At 35.9% G+C, this 13,998-nt stretch overlaps 1 protein-coding gene across 6 annotated transcripts in view; it reads right to left on the reverse strand.

Annotated features, from left to right (window-relative positions):
- Nucleotides 1-304: 304 nt before the first annotated feature.
- The window catches only part of FREM1 (FRAS1 related extracellular matrix 1), a 152,016-nt gene continuing 138,322 nt past the window's right edge, over nucleotides 305-13,998 (reverse strand). For all 6 annotated transcript variants that reach the window (XM_058565808.1, XM_058565807.1, XM_058565809.1 and 3 more), the window contains 6 exons: nucleotides 13,459-13,506; nucleotides 13,027-13,191; nucleotides 12,714-12,842; nucleotides 12,152-12,267; nucleotides 5,057-5,142; nucleotides 305-3,209 (listed from right to left, as the gene is read on the reverse strand). In XM_058565808.1, the coding sequence (XP_058421791.1) occupies nucleotides 3,010-3,209; nucleotides 5,057-5,142; nucleotides 12,152-12,267; nucleotides 12,714-12,842; nucleotides 13,027-13,191; nucleotides 13,459-13,506 (744 nt within the window). In that variant the 3' untranslated portion in view covers nucleotides 305-3,009. The remainder of the gene's footprint in view (nucleotides 3,210-5,056; nucleotides 5,143-12,151; nucleotides 12,268-12,713; nucleotides 12,843-13,026; nucleotides 13,192-13,458; nucleotides 13,507-13,998) is intronic.

Below are 13,998 nucleotides of genomic sequence, written 5' to 3' on the forward strand. Positions count from 1 at the left end.
CTTTTATTCTCCTATCTCATTCACTACAATCTCTCCAGATCTGGAACATTGTCAGGTGCAGGGTTGGCACTCCATATTCAATATTTGTTGAATGAATGGTGTATGGATGGATGGATGGGTCAGTGGGTGGATGGATAAAAGCCATGTAACTAAAGGCTGAGCTAAACTGTAAAGATAAAAAAGACATGTTGAGTTTTCTTCTCCATCCCTTCTTACAATGGTAGAACCATTAAAACCCAAAACCCATGTGTTCCCAGGAAAAATATAAGATGTTAAAAACCAAAAGAACAGAACCTTAGAACTAGAAATAAGTTTATTTTATTAATTTTCATACAACACTAGATACAGTACATTTAATATGCTGCTTTGTTGCAGAAATTAATCAGCACCAGTTTATGGTTTAAATTACACAGAACCATAGTGTTAATGAAAATATGTGCATATTCTTTATGGCTGTATTAAAAATTAGCAAAAACAGAAATGTAAATAAATGTCACCTGGTTCATTTTCACCACTCCTTGGAAGGAGCTGAAATTATTATTAAATGTTTTTTAAGTTTATTTCTAGCAAATATATGATGTATATTTGTTAAAGATCGAACATCAGAAGATTCTGAAAAACTACACACTATTTAGCTGGGTTGATGCCCTTGGATAAAGTGGGACTTTTCCTGAGTCGGTATTCAAGTCTGGGGAGAAGAGCCAGGTGGCATTCAGGTCCTCCTTTCTGCTCCTCTCCCTCTCAGCTACCATAAGTCCCCAACTCTTCCTTCTCAACTCTTCCCTCCGCTCTCCTTCCATCTCCTGTAATCTCCCATTCCCATTCTACCCATGACTCCATTTCCTTCCTTCCCACTCTGACTAGAACCTGAAGGATGACAGAAGGTCGAGAGAACCACGTCAATCATTTACTTCTTTTCCCCCGAGTCAAAGCCCAATCATGAGAAAGAAATGAAGGTCTTGATAAACATTGGCCAGCATCCAAACTTGCCTGCATTTTTATTTGCATCTTCTTTCAATTACTTGGATTTTACCACTTGATGAATGCTTTCATGATCAGGAATATTTTTAAATCTTCTAGTATTTCTAGTTGCTATAAAAGTCAAAACATTCTCTCTTTGTGCTACCATTTGCCATTACACTTAAATACCCTTGTCATTGCAGAAATCTATAATAAAATCTACCATGCTGACTGGGTTCTAGTTGCCATGGTTCTGGATTTCCAGTTTTAAATAGTTAATACAGTTCTAGAATCCCAGTAGATAGGAGGGACCCTCGAATTCCTCATTCCTTGAACTTATACTTTCCCTCCTAGGATGCAACCTCTTAGGTAAACAACTCTTCTTTATCCGGCATTCCACCTTTCCACACTGCAGAGCCAGCAAATCAGAAGGGATTGGCGCTGCTACAGACGATGGGTTTTGCATCTTTTGATTTAACAACAGAGACTGCTTGTGTCATACAGGTGACCTGTACATCGTACCAGTCCAGAGCCTACTTGTGACATCTAAGGTTAGGAGCCTCCTGACTCCACAATGATGTGTAAATTTAAGTAAGAAGTAGAGGCTAAATCTTACCCCAACCTCTCTTTGTAAATATTTCTATTAATCAAAATCTTGATAAGTGAGCAGAAATAAACAAGCTTGCCATGTTTTTGAATTTCTTCAGTCTTTTGTAGTTTCACTCGAGATATTATGATGATAAAACTTGCACCAAAGCTTTGGTGTACTGGTAGCGCCATTTTGATTCTGAAGTTACACTGGTGTTCATATAGCAAGTCACATGTGGCACAACCATATTTTTCAGTGATTCCTCTTTTCAGATGAAAAGAGGAAAATTCTGAGTAAATGTTTCAGAAATAAATTTCTCATTTCCTGTAATGAAACCTTGATTTCAGAAGGGAGTTCTTGTAAGGCTGCAAACATACTTTACTGCTCCAAAAATGTTTCACTCAGCTGACATTATAAATTAATCAGGTACGTTTACATTAGAGAATCAAGTTAACAGGGCAAGTTTACAAATATTAAAGATTTAAGGACTCAAAATTGTATCAAAATCCATTCTGAGAATACAGGCTTTCAGTGGCTATTTTCAGTATTATTTTTCTTTGTTCATCAGCATAGTTCCTTGGGACACTCCTGAGGAAGCAGTATTTTTCTTCCATACATTAACCATCATTCATATATACTCATAATTCCAAATGTCCTTGAGAAATGCTAGTCAGTACTATAAGCACAAATGAAGAGAGAGGTTCACGTTACTTCAAATTTCTCACGACTGTAAGGCCAGGGCAACCCAATCATTAGCTTTGGAATCATACAATGTTAACATTCTTATGGGAAAAAGGAAATCTGTCTCATGAGTAGTGATGGGTAGACCTCTGAAGTACAGGCAGCCCCTGAATCCTTACCTGCACTAGAGATTTACGGATGAGCTTCCATCTGCAGGGTTCTTCCCTCTAAAGCCTTCCTTTTCACCACAGAGAATTCTCCTTTTTATCCACAGCCTCTTATCTCAGGCTTCACATTTAAAAGGGTTCCAAAGGGACAAGGCCACCCTTTGCAGTTCAGCCTTGATTTAATGAGCTGGTAGGGTTAGCTTCAGACTGAAGTGGTAGACGCTCAAGATTTCCGAATGGACGTGTTTGAGGTTTTGAGACAAAAAAATCCAAGGACCATGAAATCAGTGCTGACTGAGATTTGGAGTGGAGTCCGGGTGGGCATCTTCTGGAATAGGTAAATCTTCCACCTTACAATATTTCAGGCACTTATTTTGAAAGGTATCGAGATGCAAGAATTGTATCTCTTCCTATTAGAAATATTCATTTATCAATCTTCCTGGAACTATTCATCCATGCTCCCTTTTACCAGATAAAATCACTCATACACTATGATAAAAAAAAATGTACCAAGTCAGTCACGACACCTTGTTTTCTATTGAGCGATATGCACAAATCCTGTAAATAAATAGGTGAGAAATCTCAAGTGGGCATCTGTAAGGCTAGCTACATTTAGAGTTTCCTGGAGCACACATAATTGTGAGGTTTGCCCTTCCTACAGTCCTTTGTTTGCCATTTCCCTTGTCTTTGAACCAAAACACAGTTCTTTCCAGACTTTGAATGTTGAGGGGGTCTTCTTCTCCAGTTGGTGAAGGTGACAGGTTCACCGCTGATCCACTCCCAGCGGCCAGCATGCACTCTGTCATTCAAACCTAACGTAAACCAAAACAATACGTCAGACGATTTTATCACATTTACACTTGGATATCATATCAAGCTATTGTTCTAAACTCAGCGATCACATGCAAATATAGGCTTAGGTTCTCAAACCCAGACTAGGAACTGGGAATCCTATAAGACACACTCAAGAGCATAAGACATTGGGGTCAGGCAGATCCGAACTCAAACCCTAGCTCCACCACTTGCTAATTGAGCATTTGGGAGCAGGTTTCTTAACCATGCTGAGTCTTAGTTTCTTCATCTAAGAAATGGGCATAAAAATAGTATATCTAGGGCTGTTATGAGAATTAAATAAAATAATCCATGTAAAGCTCATGCATATTTAAGTGTTTAATAAACAGCAGCTGTTATTATTCATATTATCCAGCAGGCAGAACTCCTATCACAGGGAGACAGATATGCTCTTGTCTATTCTTCATTATTTAAATGTCTTGGTTTTCATATTTGAAAGTAACTTACTATGTATTATTTTTAGTCTGGAGCTTAAAATTTTTTTCAATCTGCTACAATCCCAATAAACAGCAGCTTTTCAACTTGTCTCTCTACTCCCACTGGCAATTTTTGCAAATTATATTTAATGTTGTAAAGCTCTTATAATTTTTCTTAAAGAAGTATTCCTCTCCCTCACTCTCTTTCATAATAGAAATAAGAATAAAATGAGAAAAGAATCCTTGCAACAGCGTGACCTGACATCTCCCAAACCAAATTTGACTGTGAAAACAGTCTTAGTTTCATAGCATGTTCCCTTCTCTCAACTAAGTCTTAGTCAAGATTTTTGAGCAGAATAAAATGAAGTACTTTTGGTTAAAAATAAACTGTCTCCTTCTGGATGGTTTCCTTGAATTATTGAGCAGGTGATGCTATGCCATGAAATCGAACCTTGTGGAGATAGAGCCTTGAAATCAGTCATTGCAGAAGTAGAGAAAACTGATCCTCCAGCCTTAACTTAATACTCGCAGATAATGTCAAAATTCAGAGACTCATTGAGTATTACAGAGATTTGGAAAGCCAAGAGTGGATTTATTATAGTCCCTTCAAACACAATACCTTTAAGGAGAGATGGTGACAACATTGACTTTGACGTGCCCTGAGAATTCTACTTCTAAAGTGGCTTGAAAAGACTTGCATTATTGTTAAAATTGTAGAAAATACTACAACTTCAGAAAACAAGCAATAAAATTAAGATCACCTATAATTCTCACTGGAGATAAAATATTTCTAATTCTTTGGCATATTTCTTTTTATATAAATGTACATGTATATATATATATGTATTATATATATCACATGTATATAAATTTTTTATTCTAAATTATTTCATGCTTCATATGGCTGTGGACTTTGCTTTTTTACTTAGCACCTTGCCACAAATGCCAATACATTGCATATTTTATATATAATATGCATCTAACATATATTTATTGAATGAATTAATAAACAAGGCATTTTGCCATGCCTTTAATATTTAATGCCTTACAAAGCATTAACTATAGCTATATATTTCATATAGCTTCATATAGCTATACTATAATTTATTTAACCATCCCCTATTTATAGCTACTTCTAATTTTTTACTGTTAGAAATACCATTTGTTGAATTCTCTTACTTATAAATCTGACCACATCTCTTATTATTTCTTTGAGATAGATGTCTCAAAATGAAAGTATTGTGTCAAAAGTTTTAAGATGAGTTTTAAAAAATGGACTGTCTACCCTCTAACCGTTGCTTGTTATTGTAAACCACAATCATTTGGCCCATGGGAGGAAGACACTCTCTTCATATTCTTGCCTCCCTCCTCAGGGCAACACAGATACTTGCCTATCCAAAAGGACTTTCTCCCACTGAGGCTCCAGAGCCATCGCATATGCTGCCTGGAGAGGACAGTTACAAGGGTGCCGAGGTGACTACATGCAAACAAACGGAAATGAGAGCATCAGTGATAAGGAGTTTAACATTTCTGCTGATATGAAATGCATAATGGAAATCAAAATCAGTTTAAAATAGAAAAAAGTAGATATGTAGAAAGAACTTTCTAAGATTTTAATACTCTAGTTTTTAACTTTAATGCAGGTGAGGGGTAGGTGACAGCAAAGAAAGTGATATTTTATTATAATATCTGGGCATTAAAGCACAAATTCAATAGGTTTTAAACATCTTTTGGAAAGTCAGCAACTGCCTACTTGTAGAGATTAATTATTTAATGCCAAAATATTACCCTTCTCATAGGAAGTTTATTTCTAAACAGCATTAACTTGGCAATTATCCAGTTAATTTGATCAGAAAGGTAACGCAAACTATTCAGATAAAGTTACTTGAGGCCTACATTTTGAGCTTGGTATGTTGGGTCCAATACCCCAATAATTGTGACCCTTTCATCATACTCAGTGAAAAGAGCATGGCCTCACTGTCAAACCTTCGTATGTTGTGTAGAAGTTAAAGCACTTGTTCTTACGAACATATATAAATATTTTCCTCCAAAATAGAATTCTTTATGAATTATTTTTACAGCTAGCTGAATTATTCCCATAAGCAATGTTTGATTTTCTCTAATTCCCCAGCAATGCTCATTAAAAGCTCTTTAAAAATGCTTTAAAAAACAAAGAGGTAATTATTTTTTTCTTTGCTTCTTCCTTTTTTAACCCAGAAAGTTTGAAACAAGAAACTAAGGAAGTCACTGTGATCTTCTGGCCTGGTTAATATCCACTGATATTTTAAAAAGTAGGAAACAAAATTAGTAATATTTGCATAAATTTAGACAACCGTTGAATTGAATTTTATTCATTTTGCCTATGTCTTTTCAAACTTCAGATCCATTTCTCTGCTTTTCCAGATCACATATGGTGAACATAATTTATCCATTTCTTAATGATTTTTCCTGCTAATACAGTACTTGACTGTTCTATAATGCAGTGGCAACTTCCAGGCCTTCTGAGACATGAAAGGCTCTTTACCTCTTCTCTGAATGGCCTCAGGCACCTGGATTTGGGTTTTGTGACTCGGCTTTGACCTCATTATTTATTGTCAGCTCCTGTCTGACAGTTACAGCAGATATGATAGCTCATCTTCTCCCCTCCTGCTCCTATCCAATATGGTAATTCTAATGTGCTGAGGGTTTAGAACACAGAATATCAAATGTGTGTTAAATGTAGGCTGAGGGAGGGCTTGAGGGGCTGCCCCAGTAACTATGGTGTATGGACAGAGCGTGGGAGACCTGGGTTCCTCTTCCTGCTCTGCCCCTAATTCCCCTACAGCACAACTTGGCAGCCTCAACTTCATCATCAGAAAGTAACGGGTTTTATTCAAGGATATTGAACATCTCCTCCTGCTTTAAGATTCTTGAAACTATCTTTAAAACAGACTTTGTAAAATCCATTTTAGCTGGTCAAGTATAAGCTTTATTTCATGTTTGACTCTCCGAGAAGCAAAAAAGTCCGAAAAGAGCAAGATGGGAAAAGATCTGTGTTTAGGATAGATAAAATGTTAGACCATAGTTATTTACAAAAGAAATACTTAGGTATTTGTAGGCAGTTGATTATTTTACAAAAACACCATTTCTCTTCTTTTATGTCCATATACAAATAAAATACTGTGGGTATATTTATTTTTATATCTATATAGATATAAATATAAATAGACATAGATATAAAAATAAAATATAGAGACACACACACATACAAATATGAATCTTTTGACAGCTCAGAAATTTGAAGGCATTCAAAGTGTGGTATTAAAAACAGAAAACTTGATTTTTCTAGTTACAGAAATAAACATCTACTTCTTTGAAACTTTTTGATTAAGTATAGATATATTTCAGAGCAACTCTTTAAGGATAGGCCAGCAGGGGCTCCAGACACTCCTGTGGGAAAACAGAATGGTTTCATAGATAATGATCTATAATAATAGAATTACCAAATGTACAATGACTGCCTAAGGAAATGAGCAGATGAGATTACAACATGTAAATTCAAGAAATACCTAATCTACGAGTCTAGCTCCTCTAGGTTAAAAAAATAATAAAACACCAAGGGAGAGGAAAAGAGATTGGAGATAAAGATTGAGTTGAGTTAGCAATCTGATTAGGAACAAGGGATAAAGTAAAATTTGCTGTTCTTCTTGAAATGTGGGTGCTGTAAAGGACCCTCTGTCAAGGAACTTCAGGTAGCAAGGGAGCCAGAGGAAACATAGCCCAGAATCAAATAATGGTTCCTGAGACCAAATCAAAAACACACTACGTGCATGTTAATTCTAATTATAGAATCTAAAACCATCTCCTAAAACACTTCATGAGAAGGTAAATATCCAGGTTATAAAATATTGCAACTATGAATTGTACATCACAGACGGAATTGATAATCCCCAGAGGAACATCCATTTTTCAAGCCAAAGGAGCTGGAGAAGAAGAGGACAAAATGAAGCTGAAAACTAACGGGTGAAGAGGCAGAGGGGCCCATAGGATGAATGGAAACACAGGGAATGGTAGGAGAGGGCATGGGATTCAGAGGAAACTTATACTGAGTAGGTAGCCTCACCCCTCAAAAATACTGCTCTTGGAATGACTGATCCAAAGGAATATGGAGATCTTTGATTTTGCTTTTAGTTTGCTTTTAATCTGCTGCTAGACATTTTCTGAAATGCCTGTAACTAGTATCAACTGTTCTTGGGGTAATGATTCTTGCTGTCCTTTTGAAATAAGTTGCATATTGAAGTATCACACAAATGCAATCAGATCAAATGTTCACATCCCTTCTTCCAATTAAAATTTTAAAATTAGAAGCATTTTATGATATTTTTAAAATCTTACACCATATATATTTTCTTTACCTCTCTTACACACCCTGGAATACCATCAGAAATGGTATTTGATAGATGTTTTCATTTCTGGACCATGGTGGTAAACAGATAATGTGTAATTTGAAAGAGTTTATATTACTGATACATAGTCACTTTCTAAACTATGATGGAAAAACTCAAGTTGTCCCTAAAAACTAGCTCTTGTTCTGAAAGCTTTTTCAGTTTTACATTTAAAAAGAAGTCATGGTTCTACAGCTTAAAACAATTCCCCAAGACCAGAGTTAATCAAAATAACTTCAAAATAATATGAACAAATTAGTCTGAACCTGCTTATCATGTTCGATCTTTTAGATATGATCACTAATCCCTTTGAAATAACAGGCGAGATGGAAAATTTTATCACTATTATAATAGATTTTATAATAGTTTACTCCAGAACAAAGTATTTTTCTATTTATACTATTTCTAAATACCATTTATGTTCTTATATATGCAATGAATAAATATTGCCTCTGACATATAATATTTACCTTTTTAATTTGGACCTATAGTAAGACATCAACTCAATGAAAGCTAAATTCTGCAATTTAAATTCAGCAACTCGCACATTCTTGATAGGGCTTTGTGGGAAAGGGATATGGGAAGGAATTATCAGGATTGTATGATAACCTTACTGAAGCAAAACGTAGGGTTTAAAGACTTGCCATAGCAGACAGCTGGATCTGGACAGCTATGGTGTCTATTTCTCTGAAGCTCATTGGTGAATGAGGAATGATTTAGTCATTGGGTTGTGTGGCCAATACTGAGGAATAACACTTAAAGTGTGGTCTGGTCTAGACATTTCCAGTACAATAAGCGCTCAATAAATATTTGAATGAATGAATCTGTAAACTTGGAACTTGACTGCACCTTAGGTTGGCCCTGAAAGGTTAGTTTGATTCCATCCAAAGGAAACTTAGAATCTATAATTTAATCTAAATCTTAATATGTCTTTGCCATGAAAGATAAAAGATTGTTAACACATAATTTTGAAAACCTACTTTAGGTTAGCCCAACACAAAGTTAAAACACGTGTACTTGTCAATACACATGAGATGAGACATCCCCTATACTTATGGAGCTATTTTGGAGAATATAATGGAAAATTAAATCCTATCTCTTCCATTTACTTGCCTGTATGACCAGGGGCAAGTGATTATGCTTCCCCAAATCTCTTTGTTTTATCTGTAAAATGTAGATAATAGTATCTGCTTCCTCACAGAAGTGATGGCAGGATCAAATAAGCTAATATATGTGAAAGCATTCTGTAAATTATAAAGTGTAAGGTAAAAGTAAGGCATTATTGACAAGGAAGCATGTAGAACTAGGTCAGGCTAGTGTAAAAGGGTCATGGCGTGAAGGTGCTTCCAACCAAGTTGCAGATAAAATCTTAGGTCAAATGCATGAGGAATTAACTAGGCTTTTAAATTAATTTGGGCTTTAAGTTTATTATTGGAATGAGTGAACTGTGTGATATTAACAGATATATGAAGAACCCCTTTATAACTAGTCTTACTACGCTTTGTACCCACCATTAAAACCCAGCTGCAATTAGATGGATCAATAAAATAAAATAAAATAAGATACTGGGGGACTGATTGTCAACATGAAGACATCAATAATACTACTAAAAGTTGCCATTATTTCCTAAGAAACGATTTTGACACCAAAAAGCTAGAAGACCATAATCTCAGAATAAAGAACAGTCCTTCTAAGAAAAGACACTTGGTGACCCTACACCAACATTAATGAATGGATGGAATGCTATCACTCAATACATGTTGCCCTTATTTTTCTCATAACATTAAGGACCAAGTGAAACTTCATTATAGGCCAGCAGAGTTACTTGCACTGTCATTGGCAAAGCACTGGAAGATGAACAATAAGGCTGCTTCCAAAACTCGAGGTTTGGGTGTTCTGTTGCTCTGTTCATCTACATTTCACCAACAAATCCCAGCAATGATTTTATCTTGATAACCTTGGCTAGAATATAACTACACTTCTGCTTTTGCCCTCACTTTTTTCAGTAGAGAAACCCTATCTTCTCATTTGTAGCATGTTGCAATCTTCTCCTTGTAGTTCAGAGAGCTTTTGATTCCACATCAAAGCTCTTTCTTCAAGGAGGAAAAAAGACCTATACCACTATTCCCACCTGAGATTTCAATGCATCAAGACAAATTTTAAATAAAAGTAGGACATCTCGTTATTTTGGTGGAAGAATGTCTTAATTGTTCTTTAACATACAGCATTATGGGAGTATATGCATTTAAACAATGCTATTTTATAAGACTTCAAAAAATATTTTAACTTATCTTCTATCACCAACTCATCAACAAAAACCTGAAAGCCACTGACTAACCTCAATGGTACCTTTACTTATACTTGGAACATGAAATACATCAGTGAAGAAAAGTGTGGTTGATTTGCCCAGTTTTTAAATATACTTTTAAAAGATTTTATTAGCTTTTTAAAAGTCTAAGTTTAATTTACATACAATAAAATGCATAATTTTTTAGGTATTCAATCTGATGAATTTTGACAATTGTATATATCCAGGTAACAACCACCTGGAGCAAGACATAGAACAGTTCCACCACTCTAGAACCTCACCTCATGCTATTTTCTAGTCACCCCTTGATCCTTGTCAGAGATTGTTTTTTTATTTCTAACACCAACTAATAGATTAGTTTTTGCTATTAATATAAATAAAATCATACAATATGTATCCTTTTATGTTGGGTTGCTTTCTTTCTACATAATGTTTGTGAGATTTATCCACATTGTTGGAGGTTTCAGTAGTAGGTTTCTTCAAAAAAAGAAAATTTATCTATTCCCTTGTTGATGGAGAAAATAAAAAGAACCCCTATTAATCAATAAGAAAAGACAAATGACCCAAACTATTGTTACTATGAAAAAGGTTGCTATGAAATTTTTGTGAATGTCTTTTTTTTAACATTTATTTTCATTTCTGTTGGGTAAATACCTAGGAGTAGAATTGCTAGGTCACTGCGTAGATGTATGGAACTTTATAAGAAACTGCCACACAGTTCTTCAATGTAGTTATACCATTTTACACCTCCACCAGCAATACATGACAATTCCACTTGCTCTACAACATTAGGTCTTGTCAGTCTTTGTGATTTTACTGTTCTAGTGGACGTGAAGTCTAATGATGGTGAGTACCTTTTCATAAACTTATTCACCAGTTATATGTCTTTTCTTGTGAAGTCTCCAAGTTGTTTGCTATTTTTTTTATCAGGTTGTCTTTTTGTTATTGATTTGTCAGATCATTTGTATTTTCTGGATTTGAGACCTTTATCAGAGGTAGGATTGGAGATTAGCTTTTCCCAAATGTGATTTGCCCTTTCATTTTCTTAATAGTGTTGTTAGACGAACATAACTTTAAATTTGATGAACTGCAAGATCTGACTGATATTCACCAGGGACTTCTCTAGTCTCAATTTCCAGCCATGGGACATATTAGTCTAATTGCACTGTTTTGGATAATATCCAGGTAGGCACAAAGGAGGGTCAAGCATAGTTATATATGCATTTTTAAAGTCCTTCTGGACTAGATAAATTTTGTTGTCATTATTTGACCACAAGTCATCCTTCATTGAGTGCTCCATTACCCAATGACCCTTTGTCCAACTTGTCTGGTTTCATAACCATCAATGCCTCTTACATTGTCATAGGTCTGATGCTACAAGACCTTTCATTGCTACATATTTTCAAATCAGTGGGCAGGAATTCCTATTTAATACTAAAAAATTGATAGAACCTGTAATGCTGCTGACTCAGAAAAGCTCCTTCTGATTTTCTCCAAAAGATTGAGATAGAGAAGCTAAAAAATTGAATTGTGGCAATGGTACAGTTTTACATAAAAGAGCTAAGTCAAAATACATTATCAAGGTCAGTCTCAAATCCATTCTGAACTACAGAACTCCCCGAGGCCCCTAAAACAAAGCCAGGTAGCTTTTAGACACAACACTTGAATGAATGAAGGAACCCTACAGTTCCATGAGAAAATAGAAAAACAGTAGAAAAGAAAACATCAACCAAATGTGAAACAGGGTTTCTTACTGTTCCCTGCAAGCTCGGGCAGCTGTGTTCCAGGTGACTTTCGGCTCTGTGATCAAGGAGTGGCAGTAGCCTGAGTGATGGTGCCACCCAGCTGGGCAGGATTTGTATTCCACCTCCTGAAAAATAGTTGTCTGTGTTCACAGTGGAATGGTCTTTACAATCTAGAGTCTGTTCTCACCAAAAAGAGTCCTATGAGTCCCCTAAGATGAATAGAGTAGTTTTGTCACCAGAGAGGAGGTCAGCCCTAATCCTGATTTTCCATCTTGAGAAATGCTATGACTTCTTACAGAAAACACTACCAAAGTTGGCAACGTTTCAATTTTACACCTTTGACATTATGATAATTAAACAAAATAAGTAAACATCTTCTTAAATTGTATTGATATAACTAGTGTATTTTGTCATTTTTAAAACAGCACTTGGGCCATTTTTTCCTCTTTGTCTTCAACGTGTAACAAGGGCAGGCAGACGTAGCATGACTTGCCAGATCGTTCCCTCTCTACTAGCTTATCATAGGGCATACAGCAAGTAAAGGTACTTGGCTGCTCAGCCTGGGTCCCACCTTGGTTTGAGGGCTCCATGCTTTCCAGGCGACTCCATTGCACTTATACAGCTTTTGGAGGCTTTCCTCAAAGTGGAAGAGTCCCTCTAATTCTAGTGTGCAGTTCTTGGGAAATGAGGGCAACTGGTCCTATGGGAAGGAAAGGCAATTTAGATTTGACTTCATGTAAGTTGATCACACCCTTACCTCCTTTAGGTCTTCATTTGTTGTGTGGTATTTGTGTTGAGTAAACTATCCCCAAGCTTCAAGGCTGCTTTGTGGCCCAGCAAACAGCTTGTTGTAAGGTGAATAGGAAGTAAAAAGATTTTCATACCTGTCTGGGGGAGTGTGAGTTAGTTGTGGATTCCACCTTATCTGCTTGAGGCAGTTCTGCCACTTTGCCTGTCTTTGGCGGCTGACTAATAATGGATACTTTGGCCTTCCTTTTGTAAGTTGGGGAACTGTCATCCTCCAGTTTCAGGGACACCATTCCATGGTACTTAAGGAAACCAACAAACAGCAATAAAGAAAAAACCAACACCAAGAGAGCAAACAAAAACGTTTGTTGTAAACATGAGCAATTCAAAAATTAAATCAAAGCAAAAAAATAAAAAGGTTTATGTTCTGATTACCCAATCCTCTAAAACAAATATCAAAACAAGTTTTTAAGAGAAATATGTAAATATAAAAGATAAAAAATAGTTTCACTAAATATTTTGCATCCATAAATACAAGATACTTAGCAATGCTCTCAGACTATGCTTACGTGATAGATGATGTCTGTTCCATTTCTATAAATAAAGGATGGATGGACCTGAAATCAACAGAGAACAAAATATGAACAAAATTGGTGTGACTAATAATTAGCAATAGTTTAAAACTCTTCCAGTAAGATCTCATTAATGTTGGAAAAATTTTAAAACATATGTTCCTTAAGATTTTCCATGCCCAAATCATGGGAATTTTAAAAATCACTAGACCTAATCAAAACTCATTAACGTTGATTCATACATGCGTAGTCCCAGTCGGGCAGAAAACACATCCTTATTTTGTTGGTATGTTTCTAGTACACAGAGGTCCAAGAAAACACACACACACACACACACACACACACACACACACACACACACACTCATGAATCTGTGCCTGGTTGGAATGCTGTGCTAATAAGATCAACACCATGGTTTCCACACCAAGTAGGCCACTTAATCTCATTCTATTCCCAGGTCACTGGTCATTCCCTATCTGTCTTGATCACAAAAGGAACCAAAGTAGAAATCATATAGAGGAGTCGGTATATCTATCA

The sequence above is a fragment of the Diceros bicornis genome, chromosome 22, assembly GCF_020826845.1.
Source record: "Diceros bicornis minor isolate mBicDic1 chromosome 22, mDicBic1.mat.cur, whole genome shotgun sequence".
Classification (NCBI taxonomy): domain Eukaryota; kingdom Metazoa; phylum Chordata; class Mammalia; order Perissodactyla; family Rhinocerotidae; genus Diceros; species Diceros bicornis.